This window comes from Leucopleurus acutus (genome assembly GCF_964270905.1).
Source record: "Leucopleurus acutus genome assembly, chromosome: 3".
Taxonomy (NCBI): Eukaryota; Metazoa; Chordata; class Mammalia; order Artiodactyla; family Delphinidae; genus Leucopleurus; species Leucopleurus acutus.
The window spans coordinates 166,640,465-166,653,297 of record NC_139145.1 but is presented as its reverse complement, the minus strand read 5'-3'; the positions used below and the strand labels follow the sequence as shown (position 1 = coordinate 166,653,297).

General features: G+C 46.1%; 1 protein-coding gene across 2 annotated transcripts in view; it reads right to left on the bottom strand.

The window, feature by feature from the left end:
• Positions 1–12,833, bottom strand: part of CTNND2 (catenin delta 2) — a gene marked incomplete at its 3' end in the record, with an annotated part of 926,199 nt that overhangs the window by 398,328 nt on the left and 515,038 nt on the right. For both annotated transcript variants that reach the window (XM_082837425.1, XM_082837426.1), the window contains exon 7: positions 6,826–7,405. In XM_082837425.1, coding sequence (XP_082693551.1) covers positions 6,826–7,405 — 580 coding nt within the window. The remainder of the gene's footprint in view (positions 1–6,825; positions 7,406–12,833) is intronic.

The following is a 12,833-nucleotide window of genomic DNA, read 5'->3' as shown; positions in this document are numbered from 1 at the left end:
TCTTACTTAATAAATATAAGATCTTCTTAAATCTTTCTCAGTACTGAATCTAAAGTTTTTATCTTGTTTCTTTTAATCTCCCCCTTTTCTGTAAATCATCTCTGTTTCTTCCGAGAGGCAGTTCATTTTTCTATTTTTTTTTTTCAATGCCACTAATTCACCCAAATTCCTCAGTAATCCTTGCTAATTTCTCACATTTGAGAAGGAGAAACCCAGAGGCAGCGTCTTCTGCTACGACATCAATAGAAATGTTTTCCACTGTGCGTCCCTGTATTAGAATTTATGATGAGAAGGGTGGGCATATGGGCTGGCAGCCTTCCTGAAGAATGAGAATGTGGGCGGCAGCTCTCAGCCCCCTGCCAGCCCATCACCCCACAAGCCTGTATGCAATGAACTTTATCTAGGCCACTAACAGCCATAACTGAAGTCTCACTTTCTCAGGCAGTTTGTTCAGTTTTTTTAAGAGATCACACCTGGTCTTCCCCCTGGAGTAAACGCTGGCCACAGGGTCGCCATCTTGGTAGGAGGGAGGGGATGCAATGGGAGGAGGGAGCTACTGTTTCAAGCTCTGGCTTTCAATGAATCCCTCCACCTTGAGCCTCGCTTCTCTTCAGCCCCCCAGCCGAACTCTGAAGGTTGAACCTGGCCAAACATTCACATGAGACAGCCACCTCCGCCACGCTGACATAGCAGATTCTCGGGAGAAACTTCTACATTTTCATTGCTTATCATTCCTATCTACTCTGCTTTCTAGAACATTTTCAATGGCTTGCTTGTTGGTGACACCCACCCGCTGGTCTCTGTGTTCTTGTCTTTTTTGTGACTGCATTCTCCATTGTAATTCTGTACTCTATTTTTCAGAGGGTCTGAGGCTGGGGGAGGCAAATGAGCGGAGAGAGTCATGTTAGCTTAACTGTTGTCCAAGACACGCTGTCATTTTTAAAATGTACATGTTCCCCGTTAAATTAAAGCATGATCAAAATCATGTAAGTATCAATAACATTGGAAAGGCTAGCACAGAAGTCTACATAAAGATGCCACTCTCTTACAAAAGAACAAAAAAGACCTGTTTACCCCATTTTAACTAGCAAGGTCGCCATGTGGTAGGGAGAGAAGGGAAGATATTAATTTCTGTGAAGAAACAAAAAAGAAAGGCATCAGAAAAGCCTTTGGGGTCCCTAGCATCCCAAACACTTAGTTCCAGATCCAGCTATTAACTCATAGAAACGGGATGTTAAAACGACACTGCCTGCTGCTGTCTGACCTGGATGGACAGCAATTGGAGAGCAATCAGATACTATGTAAGTTGCAATCAGATGCTGCACAGAGTGACTTTAAAAGGAATGTCTGGGAGTCCCGGGCCCCCAGGCACATGGAGGCTGTTAGACAGGGGTCAGCAAGTACAGAGGAGGTTTGCTGAAGAGATTTTAGTACCTGCTGTCTCTGGAGAGAAAGCCTGGAGAGAGCGGGCTTCCACTCAGATGTGGGTTCCCTGCTGTGAAATGGGATCCCAGAGCTGTAGAGGGAAAATGGCTGGCTGAATGATCACTTTATTGGTGGAAGCTGGAGACAGTCAATGAGTGGGAATCGGCCCATACTCCCCAAGTGCATTGGGGTGCAGGATGGCTCAGTGCACAGTGCAAGAGAGAGATCTATTTTACTTTCTGAGCCAGAAGGAGATGCCTGGGCAGGGCCGGGGCTCTGAGAGCATGAGCTTCTCAGGAGGGGGAAGGGGCTGAGGGGCATGGCCAGCGGGGAAAGCACTGGAGCTTCTGCAGTTGGGGAAGGGTCCCCAGTGAGGTCCAGTTCCAAAGAACCCCTGGAAGTTCTAGACAGCCAGCTGTAACCACCTTGGAAAGAAGATGAAAGTGTTGACTGATATCACAGGCTGATCACATTCTAATTAGTAAATCTAAACTGGGATTTTTTCTTTTCTTTTTTCACTTGAGGGTGAGCCAGAAGGTTCACAAGAGTCGTTCAAGCATTTGTCCACAGGCAGGGAGAGATCACCTTCAGGAAATGCAATTTAAAGGGGCTGAAGCAGCCAGGTATCACATTGCATTCCGACCACATCCCAAGGGCTGTGGGATAAACAAACTCGCTCATTACCTGAGGGGACTTCAAGTTTCCTCTGAGAACCTGACAGTGCAGATTGCAAAGCTTTTTATCTAGGATTAGGCTTTTTTTTTTCTTTTTCTTTCTTATAACAGGTGCACCTGAAAGTATTAACAAATCAGGGAATGAATCAGATCTCCAAATATGTGGAATGTGGGATTTATAGTGTGTGATCCCCTCTAAACAGTGCGTTTGATGTCCCTTTGGCAGGGTTACAAGACAGACACGCCTGGACCAAATTCCTCTCCATATTAGGTCAGTTTTGATTACAATCGTTGGCTAAGAATCTTCATTTAATCCATTTCATTTTTACTTAAAAATAAGCTTCTGATGTTTGACTTAACTTTAATACATATTTACAACTCAGATTTCTATTTTTAACAGGATTAATTTTGCTCTAAACTGGAAAATGAAAGGATTATGTAATCTGCTTTATGAAATTGAACAAAAATTGGTGCTGCTAGTCATATTCAACAGGATGTTGACACATTTTTGAGATATTTTTGCTTCTTGAAAATCACTGGTCATCTAAATAAGTTGAAAACTTATACTGTATTTCTACATCTTTGGTGTTTTTCTTCAATAACACAAAATACACTACCTCTATCCATGTATCATGTGTATTGAAGAGTATAGAGATGCTGGATTCAAAGTGATCTACGTTCAAATCGCATCCCTGTCATTTCCAGCCAAAGTATCGATAACTTTGGGCAAGAGACTTATCATTGATAATAAGCCTCAGTTTTCAAATCTGCAGAATGGGGGTAAGAATCACACCTACCTCATTAAGTTTTTGTTAGGAACTACATGAGACATGCTATTCTCTTGGCTTCTAAGAAATGACACTGACCTACACTTCTGGCTTATCTTTCTTTTGTCTGGGGTCCTGCTCAGCTCCTAGACCTCTACGTTGGTGGGAGGCATCTGGGCTCAGTCCTTGGACCTCTTCTCTCTAAACTTACTTCCTATGTAGTATCTTCTAAGACTCATGGTTTCAAATACCATCTACTTGCTGATGACTCCCTAATTTTTATCTCCAGCCTGGGCTTCTCCCCTGAACTCCAACTTGTGTATCCAACAGTCTACTCCACATGTACCTTTTGATAGACAGATATCACACGTCCAAATCCATGATCTTGATATACACCAGCACTGCCCCCAAACCAGCCAGATCCCTCTGTATCCTGCCCCATCTCAGTCAATGGTGACTCCGTTCTACTGGTTGTTGAGTCGGTGGCATCCTTGAATCCTCTTTCTCTTACTGTCATCACCTAGTCCATGAGACAATCCGGTCAGCTCTACCATATATACATATCCAGGATTACACCACTTTTCATAACCTCCAATGCTACCATGCCGGCCCAAGCCATCACTGTCTCTTGCTTACATTTTACTGTAATTACCTCCCAACATGTATTCTTGCTCTTGCCCTTGATCCCCTACAGCGTATTCTGTTACAGACTAAGCCACATTGTGTCACTCCTCTGCACAGAGGCACAACAGCTCCCGGGGAGGGGCACAGCCAGCATCCTGAACTCTTCATCAAGACTGATGATATGAGGCCTTCCAGCCCCACGTTGCTAGTCACTTTGCTGACCTTGTGTCATTTCTTTGCCCCCTTTTCTCTGATGCACCCTCACTGGTCTTCTTGCTCTCCTGCAATCACATCAGACACGCCTCCATTTACCAGCCTTTGAAACTGCTGCTCCTTCTGGTCAGAACACCATTCCGCTGGATATTAATGCGGCCAGCACCCTCACTGCCTTCATAATTGACTCAAAAGTTACCTTCTAAGTGAAGTTTCCCTGGCCACTCTGCTAAGAATTCCTGTGACTTTTCTGTCTTCTCCAGCTGAAATGAGGCCAGGGATTTTGGTTGATATTGATGAATTCTGTAGCCCTAGGGTCTAGATCAGGGCCAGTACCTAAGAGATGCTTAATAAATAATTAAAGGAATGAATGCACCCAACAGTGTAAGTCACCGCCTACCCTGTATTCACACTTCCTAGCTATCAGTGACAAACCTCCAAAATCACAATCCTGAAAACGCAAACGCTATTTTTCAGTCTTGACTTTGTGCTTTCAGTGAGCAAACCAGGTGGCTCCAAACTTTACGATGCCTGGAACGGTACCAAGCATACAGATTTAGGTATGGAGGCCAAAAGCTCCAAGATTCCTGATCTCTCACAAAGGTTAGACTCGGTCCCCACACCTTTCCTGGGCCATAGTTTGCTAAATTCTAAATAGGGCCAAGGATCTTATGCAACCCAAGTATTTATGCAGAGTTATAGAATAATTTGGAACTCAAAAACCCACCAGCAGCAATTTGCATGAAAAAACCTTTAAATGAATATTTAAAAGTATGCATTTGAAACAAAGTAATTCAAACATGAAAAGTGCTCGCTGTAGCTCATAAATCAAGAATCTTCAATGGCACAACGAATTCTTTTCCCACCAGGGAGCAAAAATGAAATCGTGTCAGAGAATTTGAGGAATGGATGGAAATGAGGAGGGAAGTGAAGGCACATGGGATTGTGTTGAACAACTGAAGTTCTCTTAATTCTGGCCAAAGCCTTCCTACCCAAAAACAGACACAGACACACAGACACACACACACACACACACACACACACACACGCATCATATCCTCAGAAACATTCACTCCAGATATTAGAGTAAAAGCGATCTTCACGACACATTTACTTTTAAAGCCTCTTCCTACATTCAGTGACATAAGGAGCTGTCAGGCTCTCTCCCCGCCCCATTCACATCCCCCCGCCACCAGACCCACACTCCCTATTTTTACTAAAATGATAGAGTGGAACATGCCCAAGTTTAGCAAGTATGATCACTGAGATAAAGAGCTGCAAGCTAAGACTCCTGGTTTCTTTCCCCAGGTCTGTGCAGGGGATGAAATGGCCTTTAGCAAGTCACCTGGGCCTCTCTGGGGCTGAGCTGCCTCTTCTCTCTGGTGGCTGGGAAGTGGGTCCTGGGGCTTGAGTCTCCCACAAGCTCCCCCAGGTTCCCACTCCTTGCCACGATCTAGTAACTTATTTTACACACTTCTAAAACAAAGTTTCCAAACTTATATAAAAGAAGATTCCATACAGGTCTCCCTAGCCCTGTCTTCCAACTAGATTGCCACTCCTGAGTCCCTACATAATAGGTATTTGGATACTGGCACTAGGTTGGCATCAGTGAGTGTCACTTCCAAAATTCTATTACAGAGAGAGAAGGAGTGAGTGAGAGAATAAGCATTCTTAGCAGATTTGGGGGGCAGCGGAATTGCAGCCTGCGTCCTGCTATGCCAGGCCAGTCCACACCAGCAATTACTGTGTTGAATTGAAAAGGCCCTTGGACATGCCTCTCGCATGCTTCCAAGTTCCTTTTATTTAATCTTATTTATCTTCACAGTCATCCATTTATGTCAAGAAGGGAAACATATGAGTGCAGCATGTTACTAGAGTGACACAATTACCAAATACCTTCAAAAGAGGAAAAAAAAAAAGACAGTAAATCCGGGTTAGTTGTCAGATGTTTTAGGAGACAAAACTTTAGTCGTTCAATCATAGTGTCTTGTTTAAGCTGAACATATGGTGCTACCAGCAGACACTCGCCAGTTCAGCCTGGTTTTTGATGGGCATAACGACCACAGAAGTGTCACCTCCTCTGAACTGGCACAGAAAAGCAGGCTTCATCCCCAAACCCCAGTCCAGCCCAGCTCCCCTGTCTCTTTAATAAGCAGGCAACAAACTCAAGGGACTTCATCACCGGTTACTTTTTACCCATTGCTGGAATCTATGTAATTTCAATGACAGGTATGGGAGCGTCCTTTCCTTTTCCCAGTGACTAAACTTAGACAAAATATAATAAATTCGAGCCATCACAAAGTAGTAAAAATTCAAGGCAATTAATCATGGGTTAACTTTTGATTACTACTGAAATCTTTGTAAGGTGAATGTCTGCTTTGGGAAAACTCCTTACTTTTTTCTACAGCTGAATGTAGATAACTACCTGGGTGATCACAGAAAGTGTTATTTTTATTCTCTACACTCTTTTTCTGGATACGATCAACAGGTCTATGTGATTCTTTTATTTATTTATTTATTTTGCGGTACTTGGGCCTCTCACTGCTGTGGCCTCTCCCATTGCGGAGCACAGGCTCCGGACGCGCAGGCTCAGCGGCCATGGCTCACGGGCCCAGCCGCTCCGCGGGATGTGGGATCTTCCCGGGCCGGGGCACGAACCCGTGTCCCCTGCATTGGCAGGCGGACTCTCAACCACTGCACCACCAGGGAAGCCCTATGTGATTCTTTATTAAACTTGACTTTAAGGATGGATATCTTCGTCTTCAGATTGGCAGGGGATGGGAGGGAAAGAGAGGGAGAGGGAGAAGGGGAGAGGGGGACAGAGGGAGAGGGAGACACAGAGACAGAGAGAGTGAGAGAGAGAGAGAGACACTAAGAGTTTGGGAGACTGCATTACTTCCAAACAGAAGCAACCGATAGCTTTGAGTTCAGATGCTACCACAGCCTACCTAGGGACACCCTGGCCTTCCCTTCCTTCAGCGGATGCTGAAAACCTGCCCACGGACACGCCCAGCCTGAGCTGGCTCCAGCCCAGCCGCCTGCCTGCCTCATGCCCGGGGCCCCAGCACGCGCCCAGGCGCCCCCGGGGCCGAGCCGCGGGAGGCGGGCGGCGAGCCCTTTACCTGCCAGGCTGCCCGGCCTCTGGAGGGTGGCCGTGGCATACAGCTCCTGCGTGTGCTTGCCGTACGGCTCGGACGCGTGGACCAGACGCTTGGTGGGCGACAGGGTGGCGTACGTGCCGATGGTGGAGCTCAGCTGGTGGATGGGCGAGGAGGAGAGGGTGGACTGCACGGTGGGGGGCGAGGTCACGCGGATCGGGGACAGGCCGGCCGAGGACACGACGATGTTGATGGGCGAGCTGGTGCTGTAGGACTTGGCCAGGCGGCTGGGCGACTGCTTGGGCGAGGAGCCGCGCGGCGCGGCGTAGGAGGCGCCCTCGGGGGCCGAGCCTCCGCGCTGCAGCTTGGTGGGCGAGCCGCCCTGGGGCGCGGCCAGTGGGGAGCCCCCGCGCGGGGGCGCGGGCAGCGTGGAGCTCGAGTAGTAGAGCGCGGCGGCGGCGGCGGCAGCGGCGGGCGGCGCGTCGGGCAGGTGGAAGGCGCTGCCCAGGCTGGGCGCGAACGGCTCCCGCAGCGGCGGCGGCGGCGGCGGCGGCGGCGGCGCGGGCTCGGGCCCCGCCAGGTGCCCCGCGCGGCTCGTGGTGCCCTGTGCGCGGGAGAGCAGAGAACACGCGCTCTTAGCCAGCGGCAAGCAGAGGGAACCCCCCGCGCGCGCCGCCCGGCCCCGGCGACCCCGGGCGGCGCGGGCGCGCCGGGGCCCCCGAGAAGCAGAACCGCGCGGGGTATGGAGACGCACGCGCCCCTCCGGCCGCTTGGGAGCGGCTCCTGTCCGACCGAAAGAAAACACAAACAAACAAACAAAAACCGGAGAGCAAAGGGCGGCTGACCAGGGGATGGGGATCCCGTCTGACAAGTGGGACACGTATGCTGCTCACAAATCTCAGAGGTTTCTGGAAGAGCAGAGGCATCGCAATAGTCTCCGAACGCTGAAAAGGCCAACCAGCGGGGCCATCGGGATCTACCTGCAGGCAGTCCCGATCTGTTAGTTTTAACGAGAAATTCAGGCGTCCAGCCTTTCCTCCCCATCCCGCCCCCCACTCGCACGGGCATTTCATTGGATACAGTTTCTACCTCTGAAATTGGCCAAGTTGCCTACTTATCTGGAGAACGTAAGAAATAAGCATACTTCGTGGAGTTTATTCTGTTGCCATTTTCCCGTTGGTTCTTCTTTGTGGATAAGTTAAAAGGAGGGGAAAATATGAAGTCGGAATAAATATGCTTGGGCTTTCAGGCTTTAAAAGAAAAAGCATTTCCAGAGGAAGCAGAGCAGTTGTAAATGAAAAGACTAGAAAACCCTCCCTTTTCTAGATTTTAACGCTGGGCTCCAAATCTTTCAGCATCTCTCTCTCTCTCTCTCTCTCTCTCTCTCTCTCTCTCTCTCTCTCTCTCTCTCTCTCTCTCCCCAGCTCGCTTTTAAGGGCCCCCTGCAGCTGTGTCTTCAAATTGAAAGCCAGTTGCCTCTGGTCTATTTTCAAGAACACAAAAGACAACAAGGGCTGGGGTGGAGCTGGAGAGACAGTTGGAGGGGAAAGCACTTTCCTTGAATCTGATCCAGAGATAAATTTGCATTCGAATGAAAACACTACATTGTCAACCACTTCTGGGCAGGAGCTCTGGGATCTTCCAGGCTTTCCCGGAGGAGCAGAAAAGTTTTTTGAGAGCAGGCTGGTGTGAAAAGGGGGTAGGACTGTACACAGAAAAAGAGAAACTGGGGAGAGCAGGTTCTGAAATTAGGGGTGGGAATTAGGTAGGGAGGAGGATGCGGGTGAGATGGAGGGAAGGGGGAGAGAGAGAGACCGAACAGATGCTCTACATTAAGAGTTTCAATGTTGCCTCTCCACTCGCTTTGGAACTGCAATTGGCAAAAAACAGACCATCGCACACACAGCGTTCCAAATTTTATCTGGATGTCAGATTCATGTGAAGATCTGAGGGAGTTAGTGGACCAATATCAAAATCCTCTATTAAGAGTATCCTAGATAGGAAGAGAGTCTGTTGAAAGACATTCTGTGGGAGATGTATGTGTGTGTGTGTGTGTATTTATTCATATATGATGTATATATTTCACATATTTGCATATGTGGGTGTGTATATGTATGTATTTATCAATCCACTGACAAAGTTTCTCTCCTTGACCAAACTCTAGTCAGGCTCCTCTGAACTCCCTTCTCAACATGGCTCTGCACTGCCCAGTTTTAGCAAGAATCCTCCACTCTCAGTGTCTGGTCACCCTCCATACCTGTTCCAGTTCCTCATTCTCCACCATCTCCCAGGCAATATCGCAGCACTCTGGCCTGTCTTCAGCAAGAATCCTGTTAGGTCTGTTTAGCCAGAATCTCCCCCCAAGCCCTGACATTTCCTCTTAGTGATTTTCCACCCACTGACCTCCAAGCTACTCCTTGGCTAAACACTCCTCCTCTTCCTTGTTGTTTTCAAAACTGAGCCCAGTTCTATACTGAGATCTCTCTTCCCCTACTGCAATACTTAAATTCCTTTCTGAATCGAAACGGTATTTACCACTTTAACTACTATCCAGTTCTGGTTTTTCTTTAGCATCACAAAGCAATTATTTTGAGTCCAACAGTAGGAGTGGAAGTAAAATGTAAGCTCCATGATTTTGTTCAGTAATGCGCCTCCAGCAACGAGAACAAGAAGGATTCATAGCAGAGATACCACGAATGTTTGTGGAATCAGTGAAGGAATGGTTAATAAAACTGGTCCAGAGGCTTTGGCATGAGGGTTTCCATGGTGGAGAAGCTCTGCAGAGCTGGTGCGCTCACCTGGACCCCAGAGATATTGTCGAATATCATCCAGAGTCATGGGGGTGGGGAGCTGCTTACATCTAATTGTGCTTCCCTCCCAGTAGAAGTTCTGAGAATGAAATGTATAGCCTGGGCTTCTCAAACCTGGCTGCATGTTATAATTGCCAGGGGAACTTTTGAAAAAAATCTCAGTACCCAGGCTGTATCCACTAGCCATTTAATTCAGGATCTCTGGAGGGGGGACCCAAACATCAGGCTTTGGGGACGCTCACCAGGTGATTCTAATGTACAATCGAATATAAGAACAAGTCATCCCTAGAGCAGTGGTTTTCCATGTGTGGTCCCCGTTCCATCAGTCAGCATTAGAAGTAGCAGCAGCATCACCCCACATTTACTGAGTGGGGAACTCTGGGGGAGGGGCCCAGGGATCTGTGTTTTATCATGTTCTCAAGGTGATGATGATGCTTGTTTAAAGTTTGCAAGCCTCTGATCTAGAAGAGATTCTGATTCAGGGCTCTGAAGTGGGCCTGAGGGTCTGCATGGCTAACAATCTCCTGGAAGATGCTGCTGGTCTGAGAACTACTGCTAAGGTGCAGATAGGGACTGTCTTTCTTCACTTTTCTTTGGAAGCTCTCCTGGGGCCTGAGCAACATTCCACTGTGCAGAACCCAGCTGTCAAGTGACAGAAAAGCCTCCAACAGGAATTTCTGGAAATCTTTCCCACAGGCACATGAGGAGGAGAAAGAACCCCAGAGGGTCTAAGGAGAGTTCCCTGCTGACAACAGGACAAATACTTTTTGGTATGTCTTGGATATATAATATTAATAACCCTATGTGACCTCAAAGATCCTATTCCCTAGTAGCATAGTTTTCAATAAAATAAATACTAAAGTACCTTAATATAAATTAAAACAACATCATGTAGTATTCTAGTCTTTAAGTATTAGAATAACATGGAGCCTAGGGAAACCTTGAGTAAATTTTGCAAATAATTTATTTTCCCTTTAATATGCTGGAACTTCCAACTGGAGAAGTGCTAACTCTGCTGAATATTATTCATAAGGATTCTTAAATGGCCCCCAAATCTATAAAAGTTTTGAGAACCGCCAAACTATTTCCAGGTATTTTGACAGGCTATAGCAACCAATTCAAAAACCTTTTAAAATATGGTAGGATCTTGGTGAAATGTTGCCAGTAACTTTTCTACAAGTAAAAAAGAAAAACATAAACAATAAAACTGTATATGCATTTTAAGATGGGTATTGTCTATGTTGGAAATGTTCTATAGCTGTACTGTCCAATATGGTAGCCATTAGACACATGGGCCCTAGACACATGCACTGATTTTAACACACATTTAATTTGAATTAATTTGAATTTAAACTGTCAAATGTATCTAGTGGCTACCTTCCTGGATTGCACAGTTAGGTAAGCCCTTCTGCAGTTTTTAATAAATAACCTGGGGGTATTATACTCCATTCCAATAGTCTACAGAATAATAAGTACCTAAGAATGGTCCTTGGCTAAACAGAAAAATTTATTTTTAGCATCAGTTGAACAAAGAGTAATCTTTTGGGAGCTTATCTCCACTCTTGTGTTTATGTTTTGTTCCAATGTGTAATTTCATGTAGCAACTCTTAAGGATACATTTCAAGACAGCTGCCTGATTCATAGGATGGTTTATTATGACCTAGGTCATTGGATTAAAGATAATATAAGCACATTTCAACACACATAGAATTTCATCTACTTTACTGTCATGGAAGCTCAGTTCTACCTTAAACATATGTTAGAACTATAAATAAAACTGTAAATCCAATGTTAAAGTTCTAAAACTTAACTTTTTCTTAAACTAATGACTATTACATCCTACTATTTGGAAATGTGTGTGTACAAGTGATGAGCATTGAACATTTTTTGACTGATAATGATAAATAAGAGATAAATGATGATACAAGATTTTTTGGAAACATTTGGATAAGATGGTGTCCCAATACTGTCCTGGATCACACAGTACGGGCTACTGACCAGGACAATTCCTACCGGGGCTGTCATTCCCAGCTCTCCGAATCAGTCTCAAACCAAAGGACTACTTTAAATGTCTTTGCCACCCCTCCAAAGTGGGGAACCCATCTATGTGAAATTGACAAGGAAGCAGAACACTGTTAAGTAGTTGCTCTGATTAAAGAGTTTCCAGTAGGCAGAGTCTGGTGCACATTATCTTGACATTATTTTGGAGATCTAAAATTGCTATATTTTTGTCGTTACAGAATAATATCTGGCTCACAATTACATTGCTTGTTTTGTTTTTTTATTGGGAAATTCCAACCCCCAAAATATGGCTCTCTTGGACCAGAACATGGCATTAGGCCTGAATACTCAGCATAGCTGTTTCCTGACCTTTTCAGGTTGTATCTTCTGTAAAGAGGGTAGAGACAGCATAAGGGTGACAAGGGGGAAAAATTTTTCAAACTTGGAAACTTATTTAAGCCTCACTCTCGATTTGGCAGCTCAAAAGACCAAAACAAAAACCCAATGCTTACAGCCAGTTAACAAGGGACTTGACAGCCTGAACTCTCTAAGGAATCGTGACTTTGGATCATGAGTTAGCACTGTCACCGAGCACAACCACGTTTTATAGAGCAGACCCATGATTTACAAGCAGTCCTTGTGGAGATGCATTTAGACCTGCCAAGTTTCCTGGAATTGTCAGCGAGGCCCCTAACTCTGGGTCAGGAGGAATATCTGCCCAGAATGCTGGGCAGCCGGGCCAGCAATGTCAGGAATGGGAAGCAGGAGCCTGTGTTTTGTGGCCTCCCAGATGGGAGCCTAATGACTTGGGATCAGCAGTCTGCTCCCCCAGCAGACTGTGTTCATCACTTTTCATTTTCCTGGCATCACTCATCTCACGATTTCTCCCTTTTGTAGGTCACCCTGGTTGTAGGGACTGAGGTCACCGCCAGGAATGGTGCTCCTGGGCACAAACGGTGTCACAGAGGCAGAGCTGAAGAGTACGTTTCAAAGGAAGGCAGAGGCATCAGGGCCAGCGCCACAGAAGAGCCCAAACACAGGAATGGAGAGTAGATTTGGTGGGAAGGAGTCTGGCTGGTGTTTGAAGGAATGCAAGTACAGACAGGAGTAAGTGGTGAGAAAATAATAGCGATGACCAGAGAACATTCTTTCAGTGAGTTAAGAAGCCTCAATAACTTTTGAATACAAACAAAAAAAAGAGGACATGGCTTTAAGATGACA